At 44.2% G+C, this 26,316-nt stretch overlaps 1 protein-coding gene across 1 annotated transcript in view; it reads right to left on the bottom strand.

Moving 5' to 3' along the window:
* The window catches only part of mei1 (meiotic double-stranded break formation protein 1), a gene marked incomplete at both ends in the record, with an annotated part of 379,667 nt that overhangs the window by 121,783 nt on the left and 231,568 nt on the right, over positions 1–26,316 (bottom strand). Inside the window, one exon of the mRNA XM_084329092.1 lies at positions 26,086–26,199. Within this exon, the coding sequence (XP_084185218.1) occupies positions 26,086–26,199 (114 nt within the window). The remainder of the gene's footprint in view (positions 1–26,085; positions 26,200–26,316) is intronic.

Raw genomic sequence — 26,316 nt, 5'->3', positions numbered from 1 at the left:
TAGATACACACAATTGTTAAGGAGAGAAAGACTTTCGTCTTGTTTACATCAGGGTCCCCCATTTTCAATTCATAATGAATTGTAAGTAAGGGTGCAACTAGCATGTGCAATCCATTCCTTGTGGATCTAGCCCATAGTCTCACACACACACACACACACACACACAGACTGCCTGTGACATATACTCACATTCACCCACACTGACAGTCCATCATTATCACGTTTCATATCAGTACATCTGCATAATTCTCAGATATATCCAAAATGCATTTCATTCCCCAAGATAGACCTTGAATCATATTGCGACATAATGTAGAATCACTGAGTTTAATGGGATATGCCTGTGTCTACAGGCTGTCTGCATTATCTATTCCCTGGCTGCAATGACTCAATTAATCTGCACTACAGAGGCAAATCTGTATGAGTATGGAGAGCAGGAGAATCATAATAATAAGTCACCAGACAGAACAAGACGTGAGCAGAAACAGGGCAGTTAAAGCACAACCATATGACTGGTGTCAGGTGTGTCACCATCAGCATTATTAGTACTGTGTTTTCCCTTGGCAGACCTTCACTATACTCACCAGGCTATAACTCCCCATGTAAGTGTATGGGACTCATTCCGCCAACATTTTCACCATCAACACCACCACCACCATCAACACCACCACCACCCCTCCTGCTTCACTGCCATCACCAACACCTACATCACCCTCACCACTACCCACATCGCCACCAACCCATGTAAATGTTGTCATGTTGAACACAAAGTTGCCACTGCACAGCAACCACACCTCACAGTGTCTTCGGGATGATTAGAGATGCTCTGATACAGATACCGATATGGGCGATTGACAGGGACATTTACCAACACACTTCCTTATTTCTCTCTCTCGCTGTCTCTCTTTCTAACACATACACAAACACACTATCTCTCCCTCTCTCTCACTATTACTAACATACACAAACACACTATATCTCCCTCTCTCTCTCGTACTTCTTCTTCTTGTCGTGTTCACAAGACAGTCAATTACAAGGCTTGGCTAGTTGTGGTTCAACCACAGCTGAACACATTGCTGTCCCTTCTCATTGAACTCTGCCAAGTCCGATGCTGTGCAGGGCTCTCTCTTACTAACACATACACAAACACACTATCTCTCCCTCTCTCTCTCACTAACACACACACACACACACACACACACACACACAATCGCATACACAGAGCTCCCACATTCTGTATCTATCCCCCACCCCTCTCTCTCTCTACACATAACCTTCAACTTGTAAACACATATGCACACACAGCCTTCTCATACGCATACCTATCCAGATATCTATGTACATCACATCTGTAATTCCAGATATCTCATCATATCTAGTATAATTCATATTATGTATGTCAATGCTTTGTTAGCTCGTAGAGATCTGGGCTATGGCCATTGCTGTAACCTTGGTCTCTCCATGTTGCAACATGTCATTCTGTCAGTAAACTCGATCCTCAAAGACTCTGTTGTCCACCTCCGTGAATAATATCAAGTCAAATTATTCGACATCAGATATTGATCTGATATCTCAAACACATTTTGTCCAGTGACCCCAAATGAATGGCCTCGTCTACACTGTTCAGTTAGACTAATGGCCCTAATCTACACTGTTCAGTTAGAGTCTGGCCCCAGTCTAGACTAATGGTCTACACTGTTCAGTTAGACTAATGGTCTATACCAGTGGTTCTCAAACTTTTTACACCAAGTACCACCTGAGAACGTAGCTGGCTCTCCAAGTACCACAATATGACCGGCGTTAAAATACAGTCTATTAGCTATGCACAGTTCACGCAGGAGGCAAATGTATTCCTAATACCATTATTTATTGTTAACTTTTGTCAGACACTGCCACAATGTACAAAGGGATAGCACTAGAACTAGCAAATGCTTCCACACAACTCATACAATGCAAGGGGCATTGAGAACATAATAACATTCTCACATAGCAAGTGAGAAAATTAAGAACAACTGTATTTCAGCAAATGTACTTAATTCTCTCTCTATCTTTCTCTCTCTCTCTCTCTCTCTCTCTCTCTTTCTCTCACACAGCAAGCAATTGTCCGTCATTCTCTCTCACACTCACACTCACACACACACACACACACACACACACACACACACACACACACACACACACACACACACACACACACAATTATTTTGTTACAAAAACTTAATTTCCTGCATTCTGGTGCAGGAATTTTTGAATTTTTACCCTTTAAATGCCAGTGTTTGTGATGGGCATCACAAATTATTGTAAAAAAGAAAAGAAAACACATATTCAATAAATTTTTGAATGTTTACCCTTTAAATGCCAGTTTGTGTGATGGCATCACAAATTATTGTTACAGTGTGTAAATTACAGGCTAGGCATGTGTCAATGATTAGCAGCAACACATATTTTGATGGATTTTTTGTAATGTCAGATTTAACACCAACTCTTTTCAGAAAAGTGGGAGTATTTCATTTTTTATCTGACATTACAAGAAATCTAAAAATAAATGGTTATGATCAGGGCTGAAGTTGAATTAAAGATTTATGACTGTTTAGACTGCATTACTCTCTGTCACAGTGATCTCCTGGTTGTTCCCCACTTAGATTATCTAACTATCGCGCTGCCGCAACCAGAAACACTGGCCTGGCCTGCTTCTAAGTTCAGTGGCCTGATTGCAAAAAAAATAAAAATAAATAAATAAATAATTTTTTTTAGCTTTTTTGGAAATGTTTTCAAGTACCACCAGCAGTACCACCAAGTACCACTAGTGGTACGCGTACCACAGTTTGAGAACCACTGGTCTATACTGTTCAGTTAGACCAGACCTGGGCATTGTACGGCCCGCGGGCCGGATGATTCTGACCGGCCCGCGAAAGATTACATGATAATAAAAAAATAAAAATAAAAAAATAAAGATTTTTTTTTTTTTTATATATTTTTTTTTTTACTTTTTTCTTTTCATGTCAACGTTCACACGCACAATATACGCTTAGGAGACATGCTCAGAAGATGTTGGTTCTCTTTGGATCCACCTATATATGTGAACAGACATTCTCAGTCATGATGTTTACCAAGTCCAGGTACAGATCCTCTCTCACTGATGAACATCTGGCAGCTGTGCTTCGCATCTCCACCTCAGACATGCAACCTGACTTTGATGGACTTGTTAAAGCTCAACAGAGACTGGATTTCTCACACTGAATGAAAAAAAAATAACTGAAGAACACTAAAATGTGGAAATATAACAAGTGAAATGGGACACTTGATGGGACACTTTTTGCACAGTTCTGAAAACATTAAATGTTTAATATAGGCATGTAAAGTAAAAAAGGCTACAAAACTGGGACACTTTTCTTTACACAGTTCAGTGACATGTCTAGTTTATTTTTGCTATAAGATGATGTGATGTCTTTAGAAAGCTAAGAAAATCCTTGTTTCAATAGTATATGAAACTCAAAATGCCCTTTGTTATTATTAATGTTTCACATTTTGTTTATCATTTTGGAAATAAATTCTATTTGAATAAATGATATTTTTGAAAGCTAACCTCACCTTTTAATTGCTAAATAATAACATACACTCTTACCAGGGGTCAAAACAATGCCATTTACTGCTTTTTATATAGAAATAAAATTTATATTACGCATAATTGAGTTTGGAATTTTGGCCCGGCCCCCCAACATATTTTCAGTTGCTCATTCGGCCCCCTGGGGAAAATAATTGCCCACCCCTGAGTTAGACTAATGGTCTCATCTATACTGTTCAGTTAGACTAATGGCCTCATCTATACTGTTCAGTTAGACAAATTAAGCATTACATCACGCGCAGGAGTGTGTTATAAGAATTAGATCATGCCTAGGGGTGGTTGTTAGGCCCGAGGCGCAGCCGAGGGTCGTTAGACCCCCTAGGCATGATCTAATTCCTATAACACACGACTACAAGTGGTGTAATGTCTTTTATACAATAGCCGAATTCATCCAACCTTATTGCTATACAATAAACACACATTAATTGAAGCATAATGGAGATTTATTCACAAAACCATCCGCAGAAAAAGTAGGTAAAAAAATAAATAGAAATTGCCTCCGTGTCTAGAAGCAGCTGGGAGGTGCGGTGCTTCAAAGCATGCCATCTAACAGTGAAGTTAGCGGTTGTTATTTGATTGATTGATTGATTGAACATTTTATTAACAGATTGCAGAATGGCATTGGGTACAATACAGTACGGCTCAATACACACAATTGTTAAGGGGATGCAGACCAGAGAAAGACTTTCGTCTTGTTTACATCTGGGTCCCCCATTTTCAATGCATCATAACATATATGACATACACATAGACAGTGCTACATCTATACATAGGTTGCTACAAAGCATGCCATCTAACAGTGAAGTTAGCGGTTGTTATTTGATTGATTGAAAATTTTATTAACAGTGAAATGACAGTGTCCTTTTGAAGGAGGAGGCTCTACAACGAATGCCATCTAACACCACACTTCCTGCGATTTATATTTTGTTTCACAATGAGTCATGACCAACCAATTACATAATCCAACATTGTGTAAGCAACTAACACATTCCACGTGACAGAATCGTTTTTGAATGAGTCGTTATGACGATATCAATACATCCATTCATAAAGATAATTGTCCGCCATCTTGGTTTCATTCCTAAAAACACGAACGGCGGAGTGATTAGGAAATAAAGTAATTTGGTTGTGGGCGGGTTCTGGGATCACGAGTGTGTTATGAGAAATAACAACGCCTGAAAGAATTGTTTCAGCCAATCAGAATCAAGAAATTTGCATGCCATTGTATAATGGTCTATAGTACTGTTCAGTTAGACTAATGGCCTCATCTATACTGTTCAGTTAGACTAATGGCCTCATCTATACTGTTCAGTTAGACTAATGGCCTCATCTACAGATAAAGCCGGAAGAAGTCATGGAACCACTGTTTGGGGGCCGTTTGGGCACCGTATTAACGGTAACAATGACCAGCGGGGGCGCTCTCATACAGCTGGTGACAACTGCCCGACGCGCCGGCTTTTTGTTCATTCATTGGAGGAGCTCCGCGCTGGACTAAGCTCGAGTTCCATTCAGTTCCATTACAGCGGGTGACTTCATTCATAGGATGCTACAACGTCCTACAGTATGTCTACAGACTGCATGAATGAATGTTGCTGAATTAAAGAATGAATAAGTTAAACGTGTCAATTCAGCAGTTAAAGTGTATATATTAAAACGTGTCAAATCTAACTTCATTAGACGGCCGACGTACGGCTCTCTTGTCCATTCATTTCATCAAAAGAAAGCGTTAGTGTAATGCTTCTTGGTAACAATAAGTTTGTGTACGCAATGTTGCTGAATAAAATAATTAAACTGTTAAGACCTGTCGAATTAGCAGTCAATGTGTATATTTTCATTACACCCTGATATAAACAAGACGAAAGCTTTTTTTTTTTTTTTAATCTGTCACCATGGTGCAGTGGTACCATTCCCGTTTCGCAAACACTATCACTTTGCAAAAAGCTGGTTCGAATCTCGTTTTTTCCGGAGAGAATATCTGGAAAAAGGAATAACTATCTATCTAATAACACTTTAACCTATTGGTAAACTAACGTATTGATGATAATATACACATTATAACTGCTGTTGTGACATGGTTATGATGTATCATTTGAATACGTTTGAAAAATAAAACGATACTTTTGTCTGATTTGTGATGTCATTTGTGGTCCGCAGATGGACAGCATGGGAGGAATAGATTATTAAAACGACATACAGTACATGTACAATAATGTATTTAGCCAAAACACGTTGGAAGAACACCATTTCATTTTATAAATGAATTATATATAAAAGGGGAAAAAACGAGATTCAAATCAGCTTTTTGCAAAGTGATAGTGTTTGCGAAACGGGAATGGTACCACTGTACCATGGTGACAGATAAAAAAAAAAAAAACGTTCGTCTTGTTTACATCAGGGTGTAATGAAAATATACACATTGACTGCTAATTCGACAGGTCTTAACGGTTTAATTATTTTATTCAGCAACATTGCTGAATATGTACATGGGTACCTTAGTCGTATAGTGTATCTTGTAGACCAGGCCCATTGCAAGTTGCTGTACTCTGTCGTCTATCCTAGGCAGGGCCGCCTCAGGGGGTGTGCGAGCAGTGCGGTCGCACAGGGCCTCGCGGGAAGGGGGGCCTCGCAAAATAATTTTTTTTTTTTTTTTTGCGAGGCCCCCCTTCCCGCGACTCCGCGAGGCCCTTTTTCATCACAGACCTAAAATCTAGTTTTGCTTATATGCTTATATATTTCACATTAGACACGTTTGTAGAATGTGTCTGACTTGTTCCTGCCTCTGCGGCTCTGCAGACTGCAGTTTTCCGGTTTCTGCGGTTTTGCTGCTCTACAGATTTTAGGATAGTGTTTCCGGCCCGGGCTCTTCTCCCGTCCGCCGTAATACCAAATAGAAGAAGAAGAAGACACACGAGGTAGATAATTCAGCGCTATTCATAGGAGCCAGTGGATGTCTTTTCAAAAGCAGCATGGATCAGAAGAAATTACACCGTGGGCCAAGAAAGTCTCCTTCCAACTTTACCATTGGCATGATACTGCGTTATGGTGAGTCAAGCTATTATTATATTCCCGCCGTGGACCTATCTCTCTCTCTCTGGAGCCAAACTGGTCGACTAGCTAATAGTACTACTAGTAGCTAACGATGTGTGCCTGGTGTCAGCACCTGGCTGTATGTAGCCGCATAGCTTGCTTCTGCGTTAGCTAATGGTTAGCACAAGCTAACAGCTAACTCAAGGCTAACTGATAGCATCAAACGAACGTTCCCAGCCGAGCGCAGCCGGCAGTTAACGTCGAAGCTAAACAGCTAACTGGCTAACAGTTAGCTCAATCAGCTGTTAGCTAATTAGCTGTTAGCTTGTGCTAACCATTAGCTAACGCAGAAGCAAGCTATGCGGCTACATACAGCCAGGTGCCTGATTGAGCTAACTGTTAGCCAGTTAGCTGTTTAGCTTCAACGTTAACTGCCGGCTGCGCTCGGCTGGGAACGTTCGTTTGATGCTATCAGTTAGCCTTGAGTTAGCTGTTAGCTTGTGCTACGACCATTGACATTAGCTGTGAGAATAGCAGGGGGTTCTGGCACTCTGACTACGACATCATCTTTGACAGAAGATGTAGTCGGGCCTGCACCATGACAAGGCTCTGGCAGCAGCTTATTTTGTCCCGACAGCGAGAGGCCTTTCGTCAACGTGGAGACCTGTGTTACGGCCTTTCGCCCTGCGTTCCTTGGTGCAGGTAAGATTAATGAAAATGTCATGACATTACCCCACTCTTCCTTCCTTCCCCTCCCGAATGTTTTGTTAATAACGATGTTTTTTTCCAGGCAAAACATATGCTACTTCACAACATTTGGAGATACGACATGTGCTGTGTGTGAATGTCTTGGTCGTTTGTGTAGCTTGGGTAGCGTTGGGCCGTTGGCCAAAGCTGTGTGTGTCACAGTACCTGGCTAGCCTATTTAGCTGATGTCGGCCATTGGCTCCTTGCTGCTTTGGTTTCTCTATAGACCCTCTTCTCTTTGGATTTAAGTGTTGATCTTTGTCCTTTTTGATCTCTCATACATGCTCTCTCTAACACACACACATGCTCTCTCTCTCTCTCTCTCTCTCTCTCTAACACACATGCTCTCTCTCTCTCTCTCTCTCTCTCTCTCTTTCTAACACACACAGTCTGCCTATGGCGGCCTTTCTCGATGGCTAGGCTGTGCTCGCTGAGTCTGTATAGTCAAGGATCTTCAGTCACAGTGCTCAGGTATTCTGCCACTGTGTACTCTCTGTTTAGGGCCAAATAGCATTTCAATTTCTTTCCAATGTGTGTCTCTCTCTCTCTCTCTCTCTGTACACTGTATATTGACTGTAGAACGGGAGCTCTCTCTCGCTCTCTCTTTTGCTATATGTTGACTGTATCATGCCCCGCCTCGGGCAGCGCTCTTATTTAAGAATATGTTGACTGTATAAAAGAAAATATATATATATATATATATATATATATGTATATATATATAATTTTTTATTTATTTTTTAACCTTTTTTGGGGGGGGGGGGGGGGGGCTCCCTGAGCATTTTATTTTGTGGGAGGGGGAAAAGTGGCTCTTTTGATAGTAAAGGTTGCTCAAGTTCAAGTTTCAAGTTTCTTTAATAGTTGTCATTCAGAAGTACAGAATACTTTTATACAAAATGCTTCTTACTGTTACGCTCCAGAGACTGTGCAAGACAAGATAAGTATGAAATAAAATAACATAGTATAGCATGTAAATTAGAAGTAAAAAAATGAGGTCACAGTGTTCAGTATAGACATGTACAATGTTCGATGCAGAATAGACGTAACTGAGTTACCATATAATATACAATACTATGCAGTGTACTAATATACAATACTATATAGTGCAAGGCAGAAATGGGATGCAATTTAGGTACAATTTACAGTAGGTGTACGAGTTGTAGTGCAAATCCTTTATCAATAAATATAAAGTGTGTTTGTGTGATCTAAAGTGTGGAGAGTGGGTGCTGCAGTGTGTTGTTTGTTTAAGTGAGTGTGTGCGTGTGGGTGTGTGTGCTGTGTGCATTTGATGGTTGTTGCATAGTGTTTATTGTTCGTTGAGCAGCCTGATGGCCTGGGGATAGAAGCTTCTTCTGAGTCTTTCTGTGCTCGCCTTAAGACTCCGGTATCGCTTGCCTGACCGCAGCAGTTAAAAGAGGCAGTTGTTCGGGTGGCTGGAGTCCTTGATGATTCTCTTAGCCTTTCCCCTGCACCGCTTGTTGTAAATGTTCTGGAGGGTGGGAAGCCCCCCTCCAATTGTGCGTTCGGCTGAACGTGTCACTCTTTGTAGTCTGCTACGGTCTTGTGCAGTGCTATTCCCAAACCAGGAGGTGATGTTGCCAGTCAGGATGCTCTCTATTGTACATGAGTAGAAGTTCCTAAGGATCTTCTGATTGACTTGGAACTTCCTTAGGCGCCTGAGGAAGTAGAGGCGTTGTCGTGCCTTCTTCACAACACTGTCAATGTGTGTGGTCCATGTCAAGTCCTCGGATATGTGGGCTCCGAGGTACTTGAAACGAGGTACTCTCTCAACCGGTGCCCCGTCGATGCTGAGGGGGCTGTAGTCCTTGACCCCCGACCTCCTGAAGTCCACAATCATCTCCTTTGTTTTGCTGACGTTCAGGGAGAGGCAGTTCTCCTGACACCACTGTGACAGATTCTCTACCTCTTCCAGGTAGGCCCTCCCGTCGTTGGCAGAGATCAGGCCCACCACTACTGTGTCATCAGCAAATTTGATGATTGTGTTGTTGTTCCGCTGTGACACGCAGTCATGTGTGTACAGGGAGTAGAGGAGGGGGCTCAGAACACAGCCCTGGGGGGCCCCTATGTTGAGCGTGATGGATGAGGAGGTGCAGTTGCCTGCTCTTACCACCTGGGGTCTTCCCGTCAGGAAGTCCAAGACCCACTGAGCTTGGCTGTGAGTTTGGAGGGGACTATGGTATTGAATGCTGAGCTGTAGTCGATGAACAGCATTCTCACATAGTTCTCCTGCCTCTTGTCCAGGTGTGATGCTGCTGTGTGCAGCACATGGGCTATGGCGTCCTCCGTGGACCTGTTGGGGCGATATGCAAATTGCAGGGGGTCCAGGTTGATGGGGAGGGAGGAACAGATGTAGCCCTTCACTAGCTTCTCAAAGCACTTCATGGCTATGGAGGTGAGGGCTACAGGGCGGTAGTCGTTGAGGCAAGCGGGCGTAGATTTTTTGGGTACAGGGATGACCCCTGAGTTAGACTAATGGCCTATACTGTTCAGTTAGACTAATGGCCTGGGTCTATACTGTTCAGTAAGATCAGAGGCAGTATTGTTGCATCCCTAGAAAAACACACTGTCAATTGCATTTATATAGTGTTCCTCCTCCACCACCAATGTGTAGCACCCAACCTTGGGCTACATAGGCTCAATGGCTGCCATACACTGGCACACAACACACATACACAATGGCTGAAAGGCTCTGGAGACAAGGATTGTTCTGTATCGTTAGTGGCTTAGCTTGGCATCACACTGCACTATCTCGCGTACGTGCACGCGTACTGAATAAACCACAAATGTACCTCTAATACCAGTATTAGTCTGACCACACCCCTCATCAGCTTACCTTCATAAGCAGGTGTGTGGTCACCTGCTCTCCTCCTTCTCGCTTTCACCACAAGGAAGAAGTGCCTCGGTAGATCCCCACACTTGACACCATGATGGAAGAAATTGGATTAGGAACAGCTTGGGAAACAAGGATACGTTGACATCATATCTTTATTTTCTCTCTCACTATTTTCGAGAAAATACGGCGATATTGTCTTCGTACTGGAGTGTCTAGAAGATGATGATCATTCTAAAAACCCTCCACCGGTTTTCGTATTGGGAGCACGCCGCTGCATGCTTCTCAACTGCAGTTCCTTGCTGTGTTTGTTGGGGTGAAACCTGTCAAGCCACAGCTGAACTGTCGGACATGCCGCTGTTGTGAGAAGCGGTGCGTTCCAGGTTGGGTGAGTAGTGTTTGCTGGCGGGCTCCACTTGTCTGTTAGTGCTATGGGGGCTACTTGACAAAGTTTATGGAAACCGGCCCCAGGCTAGGGTCCTTTGTTTAGCCGCCTAGGCGACAGAAGGCCTTGGTCTGGAGACCATTATAGTTTTAACTAGTGGGCCGCGACCATTGACACTGGTGATCCCTGTGTGTTCTGGACGAGTGGATTCTCTCTGTCACCGTGTTAAGGCCCCATCTTTCATATCCAAATGAGAGTATTCCTTCACGAGGGGATATGTGCATGTAATGTGCGATAGCGGCAGATTCATGTTCAAAGTCAGCTATACAGGCCAGTTGGTACTGTGCTGATTCCGCCGGATGTGGTAAAGTCACCGTTGTGAAGCGGTGTTGACATCTTGTTTTCTCTTTTCTCTTAAAAAGTGAGGAGAGGTTCAGAACGGCGGCCTGTCTGGGTGAGTGTTATGTCATTGTTTACATGTTCATAGCTTACGGTTAGCCAGTCAGCTGTTAACTGCTGCGTTAGCCTGCTGGATCGCTGCATGGCCTGCTTAAGGCCTACTATTAGCCAGTCAGCTGTTAGCTGCGGGGCTAGCATGTCGTGGTCACTAGGTAACGTTAGCTTGCTGCTATGGCCATGGCTGGCGCGGGGTAGCTTAGCTTCTCGCGCGCCGCCGGGAGCTCGCTTCTGATCGGCGTTAGCTTGATGCTATTCTGTTGAACGTGCTTTGATTTTAACATGTTTTACACTCTTGACCGCGACGTCATCCTTGACAGGGGATGTTTCGTCGACCCTGCCCTGAGCCTGGACGGGGATTGCGTCAACAAAGAGGACTGTAGCGACTGGTTGGAGCGGCGACGCTGCCCGGATCGAACAACACAGGACGGCTGTGTTCTACGGTGTCTTGTGACTGCACTTCGCTGATCTGCGTTCCGGGTAGGAACGGGGTTGACCAGACCTCATAACACGTCTTCTGGTTTTACTTTGCTAAATGTATTGTGAATAACGGTGTTTTTTTTCCCGAAACGTGTGTTGTTGCAATGCATTTAGGATACGTTGCGGGTTATGTGTGAGCTGTTTTTGTCACTGGCAGTTAGCTTCTCCGTGCAGATCGTGATGTATTGATCTGGTTGTTGTGTGAGAAACATCATGGTGTTTATGTGTACCGTGTACTCACTACTAAGGCAACTAACCTATGAAGCTATGCTTGGTGACAAGTGAGTAAAAGAATGTTCTTTCTCAGACTGTAATGACAATGAACAGTGTGTTCACACATTAACAGGTTTTCCTGTTTTAACTGGCCGTATTGAGGGTAAAATAGGAGGATTGTGTTTTCCCCCCCGGTTCCCTGGGGACTTTATCACCTCCTATCAGACATGTTGTGCATTAATTGTGTCTTTTGTGTGGTAGGGATACGATGTAACTCTTAGCTTGATTGCTGAGGTTGTGCTAAATCTGCTGGAGAAACTTATTTCCTAAAGGGAAATTGGTTTGGTTGCTGTCATGTGTGCTTAGCAAGGCCTGTGGTCGATACTAATCAAGAATGATGTATTCTCTCATTGTGAAAAAAACGGCGTTCCTCTGTTGAGTGTTTTTGCCATTTTTTGTAGGTGATGATGGGTTGTGTGTGTCATGTGACCTACAACTGGGTTGTACTGGCCACAGAAGCACATGTGTATGTTGGACCGGGGTTCTTAGAGCCCTCTCTATTCTGTGTTTTTCCTTAGTAAAAATCAGATAGCAGGTTAGCTCATGCGCTGTGTGGAGCTGTGAAACGCTTCATAGAGCTGACTATGACTGTGTCATATTCTCTTTTTGTCGTTACGTCGTATCATGGGTGTGGGGTCGTAAAGGGGTGAACTGGTAACCTTTCCTCTCCCCATTGTTCTGTCGGTCAGGGGTACACCCCCTGTCCTTCAAGGTTCCCGTCACGTGGCGGTTCGGCACGTTACGGGGGGGGGGGGGGGGGGGGGGAGGGAGTTCCTGGTCCCACGGCCTGGTATATTGGGCGTGTGCACCGCAGGAATTCCCCCGCCATAGAGTACGTCACCGTGCGCGTCTCTGTTGGTAGGACTTCCGTGTGCTGTTCAGGTCCATGTGATGGATCTGTTTTCAGGGGGGGTGGTCAGGGCTCCTCCTCACCAAGCGCCTATTCAGGCCTTCTGTGAGTTCGGACTCCTTCTTCCATGTGAGGAAGCCTCCATCAGAGTACAGAGCCTTCCTCCTCAGATTGTCAAAGTGAGTGGACCCTCTAGAAGGGTCCTTTTCTATTGTATGTATATTCGATTCAATTCGTTTATTGAGTGTGTATGGGTTCAGTGCCTCTTCCCCGGAGGCCCTAAAACCAGTTTTTTACATGGCTCAAGGTGCAATATATTCTTTTCAATCTGTACAGCTCGCGTGGGAAGTCTCTCTGGGGATCCCCGTCTCTTTCCTATGGGAGGGTGGTGGGATGTAAAAATGTGAACATTTTTTACCCCGGCTGTGTAGACTGGGATACATACTGTTGATGCTTCCTTCTTTCTATTCCAGAAGTGTTGGAGTTAGGGAGTGTCACACCCCTCTTGTCGTTCCCCTGGGCGCCTTGGGGATTCAATGACAGGTCTAAATAGCCTGTTCATTGATGGGGGTGTGTCCCGACGCACGTATAGTGCTAGCTCGCTGTAAACAGGCGATTGACTGGCACGCCTTGGTTGCTTGTGGTTGAAACAGCGTTTTTATAAAGCAACTGAGATGGGGGGTTTTCCTCTTCCGACGACCACATCCCATGACCTGGGTGGGTTGTCGACGGATTCTCGTTCATGTCTGGGGGATGATGACGGGATGGATCTGAACATATGTAGTGGGGTCTCACGCCCTTGGGGTGGGCCACCAGGCGCGGTTCGTCCGAACGTCTGGGTGGCGCCTTCTTTTCATGTTAAGATCAACACGCATATCTGCCCTTCTCCTGGAGTAGGCATGTCGGCGTGGTTAGGGCACGGGACTGGTTCTGGTCACGCTGGTCCAGATCAGTTGAACCCGTTGTCCGCCGGGGATGCAGATCTGCTGTTCTGGTACCCTGAGGGACTTGGGCTTTTTTCAGGGGGAAAAATGCCAGGTCGGTCTGGGTGTCACAGGGTTAAGCGCTATGGAGACCCTGGTTGGGTATGTTTTTACTCAGCACTGTCGTCATGGCTTACAGCCATGCCATTCTGTACGCGCTCGATCTCATCGGATCTCGGCCGCTACACAGGTTGGTCCTGGTTAGTACTTGGTTGGGAGACCGCCGGGGAATACCGGGTACGGTGTGCTTAGGGGCTGGTTCTCCATTGTTTTTCGCTCCTCTCTCACGCATGGCGAAGAGGGGCCTGTGGGGGTGGTTTTTTGACCTCCTCTGGTGACCCTGTGCTTCCCGTACCGCCAGGCCCGGTCCGAAGTGATGTTTGCGACCCGTAGGCCTGGGTTAACCCTTTTTGGAAACTGAAACACTTGTACTGCGGTATAGCCGGTGTATACCCGCAGGTGTGTTTTGGAGTTTTTTCTTGAGGGGTTATAGGAACAACCACCGCATTGGGTAACACCGAGGTGGTTGATTCCCTGGTGTGTTGGAGCAGTGTCAACTCCCGGGTTCACCGTTTGAGGGTGCCCCTGCACGTTCATGACGTCTGCCAATCGTGTCAGCCTTCTCTGCCTCGACCCCTCTGGGTGGGGGTTGTTAAATGGAGGCTTGGTCATGCAACACCGCCAGCTTACGCTCCTTCCGCCGGGGCGGCTGTGTTCAGCTGTCCCCTCTGGCGCCTGTCTCGTCCGCAGTCTCCAGGCTAGGGTTAACAGCCTGTTGCCTGGTTTTTCCCCGGTGCGCTGCCTGCTTCCGTTGGTTAACCTTTTTTGTGTGCTTACGGCCATGCTGACTGCCTGTTCTGCAGGGTCAGTGTGCCAGGCGGTGTACTATTGGGGGGACGGGGCCCGCTCGGCTTACGGCCATACCGACCTGAACACGCCCGATCTCGTCCGATCTCGGAAGCTAAGCAGGTTCTGGCCTGGTTAGTACTTGGATGGGATTCCGCCTGGGAATACCAGGTGCAGTAACTGAGGGGCCTTTGTCCGAATACGCTGGCGATGTGGGGGGCGGGGCACTACGTGCCCACCTGGTGGGGTCTTGATGCTGGCATCATGGACTTCTCCGGGCCCCCATTCTAGGGAGTCCAGTCCTTTTGGTGGGTCTGGGTCTTCCTTCGTGCTCCGCTGCTACGGCCTTGCCACGGGGTTGGGTTTGCCCTTGACCCCGTGATTCTGGGGGCAGTAACGAGGTTGTTCCTCCGTTCGTTCCCGGGTGGCATGCGGGTTGTGCGTGTGTGTAGTCGTGGGGTCAAGCCACGGTCTGCTCACCCTGTGCGTTGAGTTGCTTGAGTGCCTCTTCGCACGGTCGGGTCCGTCGCCCTCCCGTGACGTCCCTAATAGGGGGGCTACCCGCCATTAGGGGGGGTCGGGGGGGCTCGGCCCTCCCTGTTCTGATGGTTGTGGGGGGGCTGTCAGCGGGGTGTATTTGTCAGCCAGTGGCTCCGCTTGGCCTCCCTTGTGCAGTGTGATGCCAAGCTAAGCCACTAACGATACAGAACGATAGGTTATGACTATAACCAAGTTCTGTTAGTTAGGGGCGATGCTTGGCATCAGACGGCCGCTGCAGCCCTTGTCCTCACCTTGTGGTGAAAGCTTGGGAAGGAGGAGAGCAGGTGACCACACACCTGCTTATGAAGGTAAGCTGATGAGGGGTGTGGTCAGACTAATACTGGTATTAGAGGTACATTTGTGGTTTATTCAGTACGCGTGCACGTACGCGAGATAGTGCAGTATGATGCCAAGCATCGCCCCTAACTAACAGAACTTGGTTATAGTCATAACCTATCGATATCAGCCAATTAAGGAGAGGGATGATTACGCCTTGATGTCAGAGACCTCAAATTTGAATTTAACCAGGAACGTCAAGGAACCCTCTCCTTTGCAAGAGGCCCTGGGTTGTTTAACGACCAAATTCAGTCTGTACCTCGGTTTAACGTCTCATCTGAAGGACGACACTCGCAACTGTACGGTGTCCCTGGCACCGTGACAGGGTTGTTGATGGATTTCACAGCCTCTTAAAGTAATGAAGCTTGCCCGACCAATAAAGGGTCATGTAAAAACTCAATTCAATTAGAAACAAACAAACAAACACAAATAATTGAACGTTTTACAAACGAGATAGAGAACAATGTTGTTGAGACATAATATGACATTAGGTCGGAGAATATCAGGTCCTAATCACAACAGTCCCTATAGTAGCATTATTAAATAGTTCATACATCTACAGATCAGCAGCTAATGCCTGTTTGACTCTCTCTACTGATGAGACAGCAGAATGAGCGGATTGGCCTCGTATCGAGTCTGTGATGAGACGGAGGGGGAGGGAGAGAGAGAGATGGAAAGGGAGAGAGGGATGGAGAGAGGGATGAAGAGAAGGATGCAGAGAGAGATGGATGGAGAAAGAGAGGGGTAGATATATACAGAAAGGGAGAGAGAATGAAAGAGAGAGTGGGAGAGGTAGAGATAGATGGAGACAAAGGGGGAGGGACAGAGAGAGAGAAAAAAATTGAGGGAGATGGAGTGAGATGTGTGTGGGAGAAATTGAGATGACGTGATCAGCACTACAGATGAATAGACAAATTGTGTGTGTGTGTGTGTGTGTCAGGGCTTGACGCTTACTTTTTTCCCAAGGAGCACATGTGCTCCTAAATAAAACTTTAGTCTAACTGAATTTTTTGTACCAATACTTTTTTCAGTAGGGTTGGGAATTTGATCAATTCCGGTTCTGGTTCTGCTCATCGAATCCGGTTCTTACGAATCTCTGTTCTGATTGCTAATATTTGGGGGAGAACATTTTATTTCAAGAACCAAAACTATTCTACCTTTCATTGGCAGATTTAGGCTATAGTCAGTAAATTGTGAACATGAAGGTATCTTTTTCTCTTAACCTGCTGTAACTTGTAGCCATTCATTTTTGCCATCCGTTTCTGATGCATTATGAAAGGAATATATTAGTGATGCACGATATATCGGCTGCCGATATAATATCGGCCGATATGGCCGTTTTTTTACACATCGGTATCGGTCCGATATCAAGATAGGGCCAAAAAATTATCTTTTTTTTCTTCTTTTTACATGTTTTGGCCTTAAATAGTTTCAAAATATCAGTCATTTCTGAAAATAAGTTACAAAAGTAAAAAAAATTATGCGTTTTGGAAAATAGCTCTTTATTTGATTATCATAAAAAAGTGTTTTCTATACAGAGATATCGACGTCACATCGGTAAATATCGGTATCGGCCAGAACAGCAATATTAATATCGGTTATCGGTATCGGCCACAATTTTCACATCGGTGCATCACTAGAATATATCAAAGGAGGCTTTTTAAATTAATTAATATAGCTGTGGATGATGATAATAATAATAATAATAATAATAATAATAATAATAATAATAATAATAATAATAATAATAATAATAATAAAAATTTGTATTTGTAGTGCACTTTTCATTCACCAGGATCCCACAGTGCTACAGGGTTAAAACAGTTACAAAAAATTTAAGAAATTATTAATAATAATAATAAAATACAGAATAAAAATAAATGTTTAATAAAACATAGTTAAAAACATAGTATAAACAAAACATTTAAAACAACAGCACAAGAAAAAATGTAATCACAAGAAATAGCTAGCAATCAAAGGCCTTTTGAAATATGAAGGTTCTCAGGCCTGCTTTAACCTTTAACCTTTAACCACATTAATTGCCAAAAACGAGAATTCTCATTTCTGTGCCCCAACCGTTCAGTGCCATAAACGAAGATTCTCGTTTCTGGGTCATTTTCCCTTTTTTTCGATTTTAATAGCCTATTCAATCTCAGGGTGCTGTGTGTTGGCTGAAAAATGCATAGTGGGAATCCGAAGGTGCAGTACCGGCATCGAATAATCAGAAACGACCCCCCCCCCCCCTTTCATGCATTCATGATGGACCTTAATACCAATAATGTGGATTTGAATCCGGAACAATAGCGGGTTCAGGCGAGGAACGCTAGCGTCTACAATGTAATCAACGTGTAGGACTATAACTCAGCATTTCATGGATTACGATAGACCACTCTAAAACCATACTTATATTCACCACGGTATAACACGGGAACGTATGGATGGAACATGGTATTGCATGTTGAAACAAGCTCTACAAACAAGGTGACCGTTTACATGGGGTTAATGGGTGGCATGAGGTGCCAATGAGGAGTAAGAGGCGTGGCACTGGAAGTGTTAAGCTGTAATGCATTTTTATCATAAATCGATAAATAGACATTATTAGACCCCCATCATTGGAAAGCCACACTCATTGGCTATAACCCTGTCCAAAATCTTTCGAGATCGCCAAATGATTGACGGAGCTAGAGCCCCGGGAGTCGGGGGTGGTAATGTGTACTTTGGCGCACGCCTCACATATCGGCATGTAACTCGAGATAACTCAGATTTTGTCGCCTGAAACGGCAATCGACAGGCAACAAATAGGGCTTTAATTCTATATAGAAATGCACACCCGAGCCGCTAAAGGTCGGCAAAGTGGCGCATCGCGAATCGTCCTCAAGAGGGCCCACATGTGTAGCCAAGAGTAAAGACCTTAACCCTATCAAAACAGCAGTCAAAGTGTATATTAAAATTTGTACCAATGTTTTTAAGATTTACCGAAAATAAGAATTTATCGGAAAAATGCTAATTATATCTCTTTTATCGTAAAAAAAGAGGAAAGGACTAAATCCAGATCCACTGCCATTGGAAAGAGGAGCTTTTTCCCTATCCATAGATGTATGATTTGACCATAATAAGGTCAAGGTCAAGGTCAAATATGAATGTATAATTAAAATGGATTATAATGTATTACTGTATAATAATAAAAATAATAATAGATCAAATTTATATAGCGCCTTTCATAGAACCCAAGGTCGCTTCACAATCAGGACAAAAAATAGGGCTAGGAAAAAGGGGATGAGGGAAGGTAAGGGATAATGGACCTAATCTAATCTAAACTAACTGATGGGGAAAAGCCTTGGTGAAGAGGTATCTACAAATCCTTCTGTTTAGTCATCTTCCCTTTATTCATTTTCTTAGATCTTTTGTACACTTGATCTCAAGAAGGTGCTGAATGAGCCCAGCACAATTGTAACATGGTCTTATTCACCGGCACAGATGCAAAAAGAAAAATCATAATTTATATAATTATTCTCATTACAATTTACTCAAGCCTAGTAACAGACACAATATTTCTGACACTGGGAATACATACCCCCAGGTCCCTAGATACCAAGAACAGGGGAGGAAATTAGGCCACTTTACTCGCCAAATGCGAGTATTTTTTATGTTTGGCGAGTGATTCATGAAGAGCACTCGCCAGTCTGGCGAGTACTAGTAAACAAAACAAAACAAAAAAATCATTCTGCAATCTGCTGATTCGCTCACTGGCACAAGCCGAACTCTGACTCCCCCCTTATGATTCCTCCCATTTGCGCCTCATAATAATCCGACCATAACCAATGAACATCATCGTTGTACAGATGCGCTCTAAGCTCCTCCAATGAACACTCGTTTTCTAGAAGATGTCGCGCATCTAGGGGAAGTGGACAGACCACTGCGCGCAGACGCGTTATTTTTTTCCGTAGCCGCATTTTGCGGAGACGCTCTCTGATTGGCCACTGACATGTGCGCCCAATCGCGTGACGAGCTGTGTATTTGCCGATTTCCGCGTCAAACAGCAGCAAACTACCTAACGCCTAGTTTATCACTGGTTAAGCTAAGCCTTAGGCGACTCTTTCGAAGTTGGTTAAGGTTAGAGTTTGGAATCAGGGCTGGTGTTCTATCGCCCTGCTCTAAGACAAACTCTAACCTTAACCAACTTCGAAAGAGTGCCTAAGCTTAACCGGTGTAGAAACAGGCGTCACACGATTGGGCGCACCAGAAACGTCAGTGGCCAATCAGAGAGCGTCTCCGTAAAATGTGGCTAAAAAAATAACGCCGCGCGGACCTACAGACTCCTGTCACCGGCTTGACAACGTAGACAAACTTAGACAAAAACACATTGTGGATGAAAATAATTGCATGTAGAGTCGTCGCTTTCGGATATCAGTGCGGTCTGTCTGACATGGGGGCGAACAACAGCACACGGCGTTCTCCTTCGAGTCGGATGAGAATGACAAGTGGGCGTGAGGCTAACCAGCATTAGCCGGCTAGCTACCTAGCATGTAACAAGCTACCATAACGCGCATTCAACATAGTGGACTATACTGAGCGGCTTTGCTTAAATGCAGCCGAGTGACATTTTATTATTACCGGGTTTCCCCCCATATCACCACTCGCCCATATGCCCTTCACAACGGTGATGTTGTCATACTTGGCATTCAGAATACACCTGCTGAACCCCTAGCGTTGACATGAGATTCCATTCCAATGTATTGTCATCATACAGCACAAGTACAGAACAACCAGAATACGTTTGGCATCCAACCAGAGTGCAAATGTAACAAGTCAAGTTCAAGTTGTTTTATTTAGCTATTACATTACAGTGAAATGCTTGGTTCTTTCACTGCCCAGCCCAGTCCAGCCCAACCCAGTCCAACCTAGACCAGCCCAACCCAGTCCAACCTAGACCAGCCCAACTTTCCCTGCCCAACCCAGTCCAGCCCAGCATCTTTCACTGCCCAGTTCAGCCCAACCCAGTCCAGAATAGTTCCCTCTTTCATGTTAATATGTGATATCCTAATATTGTGGAGAGTAGAGACACTTATTAATGTTTTATGCTAATAAATATTTTAAAGAGTAGAGACACGGTGTGATTATTACTATGATTGACTATTTAGACGAAGACATACAAAGAAGTAATTATCACAATTAGCGATTTATTTTTGGCTGGTAAAAAAATCAGTTTGGCTGGTAAAAAAAATCATCTACTCGCCAGTTGGCTGGTAAGCCAAAACGTTTTTTCCTCCCCTGACCAAGAACATGCAAATTGACCTTGTAGACGTGGAGCAAACTTCCATTTACTTAGGCATGTACCTTTAGTTGACATTTCTGAAAAAAGCTCAACTCATTGACCGCCACGATGTTTTCTCATCTCTACTCAATGGCGGAAGCGTTATTGACCATTTTAGCGATGTTTGGGGACCCATCGTGTGTTCTGTATTATAGCTATGGAGACAATAGTATGGCTAATTTGACAGGCATTGTTTATAGTCCAACACTGACTAACCAGTTAATTTCTACATACTTTAGTTTGTGTGCTATTCCATACTAACATCGCCCCTTTCCAAAAGAATCCAGTCTTTTTTCCTAGATCGCGAGATATGACGTGTTATATGCATTATGCCCAAATCGTTCGGGTTGCTCGCCTGAAACTCCAAATATTTCCAAATCAAAGGTATATATATACCATCTGTTATGGTTTGTAACCGACCTCAACCGCAACGGCACAGACAGGAAGTTCAGAGTTAGCCAAAAGCTAGGGCGTATTTATTTACAGAGTCACAAGATGGATGAGGTACAGTAATCAAACAAACGGGGATCTGGCATGTGACGATGTAGCGGCTCTGCAGATACTCCCAGTAGATAGTGGTGAGGAATTGGCATGTGACGTTGTAGCGGCTCTGCAGATACTCCCAGCTTTCACTCACGGTGGAAAAACGGAGAGAGAGAGAGAGATCAGAAACAGCCCAACGAACACACAGAGGCAGAGAAGTGACTGAGTCCAGTATTATTCCCAAGTGACTTGATCTTCGGTGTACCACACACAAGTTAGCTGAGTCCAGTGAAAAACAACACAGTATTCTTCACTGTTACTCTAACACACAAATTAGCTGAGTCCAGTGCGAAACAAAACGGAATTCTTCAGTGTTATCCTAACACACAAAATAGCTGAGTCCAGTACAAAACAAAAATGGTAATTCTTCAGTGTTCACCAAACACACAAAAAACTGATAATCCAAAAAGAACTGTTTCCAAAAACTCACCAGAGCGCAACGCGTAAAGCGGGCAGATAACGAGGCGCAGCTCCAAACGGGGAACCAGGTTCTCCACAGCGGTTCTCCACAAAAAGGTCCTGGAGAGAAAGAAGACAGGAACAGCGACGGGGAATGGCAGGTATATGCAGTTGTATTCCAGAACGACCCAACATCGATAGCAAGGAGGTCTGTGTATATAAAGCCTTCAGGGGCGCTAATTACAAACTGTCACAGCTGCGGGATGAGATTGATACTTGCTCCAAAAGCGTGTGGCGGGGAATGCACCAATCAACACGGCACCTTAAAGGAACGGAGCGCGTGGCGGGGAATGCATCAATCAACATAGTACCTTAAAGGAACGGAGCGTGTGGCGGGGAGCGGACCAAGCCTCACACCATCGTTACGATCGTTACCAAAAGCATGTTTTAGGTCCGGCAAAATACGACACTGTGATCGGTACAAAACCATGTTTTAGGTTAAAAAAATACAAGCAGGTTACCTAAAATAGACCATACCTCAGTCAGAAGGTACTCCAAAATTAATGAATCTCAGTCGTCCCATCGCAATCGCAATTACTCGTGTATATTGGGCATGGCTATCATACGGGAAACAATAGGTTTGAGGCATCAAATCTCTGACCGATTGCTATGTCCTGATCCACTTTGAGGGGAAAGCAGCCGGAGGTAACTCAGTACTGGAAGACAACTGATATACCAAGTTCAAAAGGTAGGTGATACTGCCACCTGGCGGGATTCGATCGTCATTGGAATTTTAACGTAGGCAGCAGTGCCAGGGAGACACAGGCAGCTCCGAGCGAGTGTTTAGAATGGGGATCAAAGGAAAAAGATCAAAGGATCTAAAAACGAGAAAACCCGTTTTTGGCGCTCAAGCGGTGGCGACAAAACACTAGTATACTCGTTTTTTGCACCCAATGAGTTAAGAGTCCAGGCTCTGTGGTGCCCTCAGCTGGATGGGGAGGCTGTTCCATAGGCGTGGTGCAGCCGAGCAGAAGGCTCGGTCCCCCATGGTGCAGAGCCTGGTACTGGGGACCCGAAGGAGCAGGCTACCAGCAGATCTGAGGGTACGGGTGGAGGATTGTGGAGTGATGAGTTCCTGTAGGTAGAGGGGGTGCGTGTCCGTTTATGCAGTTATGGGTGAGCAGCAGGATTTTGTAGTTGATCCGGGATTTTGCTTATCTATTACCTAAGGAAGGAGGTTGCCAAGGAATGCAAGCCATTTACCTTAAATCACTGCTCAGTGACATTCATCCACTCTATCTGTTCTCATCTTCCAATTCATGGCTAAAGTGAAGGGAGTTTTCTTTAATAAGAGGTCTCTGGGGATGAACTGGAGGTGGTAGGGTGCTCTGTGAACTTGAATCTAAGATTATCGTTTGTTGGGTACCTCTTATAGATGGGACCGATCCGATCGGTATTGGGTTCCGATATGACGTAATTCACATATCGGATATTGACCTGACTTCACTGATCCACGTACCTGATCCAGATTCAGCAGGGCATCAGATTGCAATTTTTTTTAAATAGTGCTATGAAACATTATAACCAGTAGTGCGACTACACCCCCATTTTTTTATCATGCCGTATATCACATTAATTTCTTGTTCCAGAGGGAGAGATGTGTGTATATGAGTGGTCTCTCTCTCTCTCTCTCTCTCTCTCTCCATCTCTCTCTCTCTCTCTCTCTCTCTCTCTCTCTCTCTCTCTCTCTCTCTCTCCAGTATCTGCCCTCGCCTCGCTTGTAGTGGCATTAAAAAGTATTGTTCCTTTTTCCAAAGAGAATGAATATCAGGACCTTCTGAGCCACAGATGGTAGTTCCAATTTTTTTTATTTTTTTTTAAATGAGCAGCAATTGAGACTAATTTGTAGACGATGCCAAGAAGGCAAACTTCTTGTGGGTCACTTCAGGTGAATCATTGGACTTAGAGACAGTTTTTTATCTTTTTTTAGGTAACACCTTTTATACTGATTTAAAGGTCAACCTCCACGTTGTATTTTTGTTCAATAAACAATGTGGACTAGGCCAACAGTGGCTTTCATGAAGAAGGGAAAAAATAAGTATTGAAATTGACCCAGTTTTAGCGTTTTTATCAAAACATTTTGTCTGCCCAACACAATCAACATGCACATGCATATTTTAATCAATGGTTTATAACGTGCACGTGTAATGTCGTCACAACAGGTATTGGTCACCAGGGGGCTCACCAGGGGGCGCTGAGAGTCACACAGCTAGTGGCAGGCAGAGAGCCTTGCTACCATAGATATATGCTTGCTACTACTAGCCGAATGGAAATGTATCTGTTTCACCTCACTATTGCTCCGTGATTATAGCCATCCATCCATCTCTAAAGCTAACCACTATTTGTAAAAGCCACAACCACGTTACCATATTTGTAATAATGTAAATCATTGTGTCGTTGTACACATAGTGTTTATAACGTTAGTAGATAACATAGCTTAGCTTGGTAGCTATTGTGCTAACAACATATCCCGACATCCGGCTTGCTGGCCGGCATGAACGGCCGACCCAAAATGGTTCTCTCCTCTCTGTACACCCCGACCCGTCCCCACGGGTGCCCTGCCGGGGGGCCCATGGACGCGACGGCGGCGGCAGCCGCAGGGCGCCCGAGCCCGCAAAGGCTAGTGTTACACGATAGCTATGAGCTAACTAGCGCTGCGGGCTCCGGCGCGCCGCCGCTGTTGTAGAGTCCACAAGCTTCACTCGGTGCATCAGTCACGAAAGGGGCTATGATGAGCTTGGCAAGCCAGAGTAAAACACAGTTTTCATTCAATCAATCAATAACAACATTAACCAGACTCTCGTTGTGTCTATTATGCTAACGTTACCTCATTGTGTCTATTCTACACAGATAGCCTCTCGTGTCTATCTGCTAACGTTAGCATTAGGCTAACTAACGTTACGTCCCTAACCCCCAACAACAAGCGTAACTAATCAGCGATCTTTTTGTCAGACTAAACTCTCCGCTCGGTGGCAAATTGTGTTGATGTCTGTTTTGTTTCATCAATAAATGAGGCAGAATACACAGTGACTGTATCCTTTTTTATTGCACTTGTTTCTTGCTGCAAACATACAAAAGACATCCTACGCGAGACATCAAAGATGGCGGCGTTCTGTTTTCGTTCAGACTCCCCAAACAGTGACGTCACCGTGTCTCTCTTCTGACCAATCAGTGGTCTGCAGTTTTTCACGTGTCATTTCTGGAGCTCTCATGCTGATCATCAGCAGCCCTGCCTCCCCACACGGAGACAAACTGAGTACTTTATTTTAGTGGAAAAGCAACATTAGATTCGGCTCATTAATATGCAAGCCACACCTGTTGTGACGTCGGCGTTTGATAAGCTTTTTTGATTCGCGCGTGCATGTTATTCGTGCGTGGACCTTTTTAACTCTTTCAGAGTGGCATTTCCGGTGTCAAATGGAAAAAAATAAATAATGAAATTATATACCAATGATGTAAACTACCCATAATTGATCAGTAGGGTTTAACCTAGAGGTTGGGCTTTAAGGCTTCCAGGATTAAGTAGGCTAATCCAGCTTTACTCAGCTCTATGGAGGTCTATTACTACCAGGAGTAAGTACAGTAGGCTAATCCAATCTTACTCAGCACTATGGAGGCCTATTAGTTACTATACCAGTTTGTATTTGAAGCCTACTTAACCTACAGTTCAAATGAATTGCTTTGGAATACATTTAAATGTAATTATTACATTACATTATTACATTACATTATTACATGTAACATTACAGATGATGATAATAATAATAATGATATATTTGTATAATGTAAATGATTGTCATACATCAATTATTAAATAGTTATTATTCAAGAAAAAATATTCAGGTATCAGCATTGGTATCGGAAGTGAAACTAATGGATCGGTGCATCTCTAGTACCTCTAATATAAAATATGAATGTCAGCTGTCAGTATATTGTTACACTTGAGTGTCTCGCATAGCCAGATCTCTCTCCACGTCCAGCACAGAAGATATTATAACCTGAGTGCAGCTAACGGGAGACGGCAACAGTGCATGGAGGGTTGAAACACATGCTTTATCATACTGGAGGTGCTTCCTTGCTTGCACAAAATAGGCAAATATGCATTATATTTGGAGACGCTGATTGACTTTCGTGACTTTCAAATAATTGTAAACACAACATAGTACTGTGATATTCTGATATATATATTTTTGTGTAAAATAAATAAATAAATAAAAAACGAAAAGAGGTTCGAACCCATTCATTAAGATTCGAATGCCAACGTAACGAACGAAGGTCCGAACGTTTGGGCTCAGCCCTAGAATGTGTATGAGGTGAACTCTGGGAGGGGGTTATGATTGTGTCGACCTTCTGACCCCTGGTGACCTCACCGTGGTAGAGCAGCTTGAAGTCAGTTCCATCCAGCTCCTTGTCAGAGGAGGAGGAAGGGGCACTGGCCTGCATCAAACACAGCAACTTCAGCACCAGAGTAAGAGAGTGCCCTGCTAGAGAGAGAGACAGAGGGAAAGAGAGAGGGAGAGATTGTTGTTCTGTATCTTCCAGCATGCAATACTTATTTGTTCATTTGAAATGTAATCTTTTTCTCTTCATTTTAACCTCTT

This window comes from Notolepis coatsorum, assembly GCF_963971535.1.
Source record: "Notolepis coatsorum genome assembly, chromosome: 14".
Classification (NCBI taxonomy): domain Eukaryota; kingdom Metazoa; phylum Chordata; class Actinopteri; order Aulopiformes; family Paralepididae; genus Notolepis; species Notolepis coatsorum.
The sequence above is the reverse complement of the archived record's forward strand: the minus strand, read 5'-3'. Positions and strand labels throughout refer to the sequence as shown.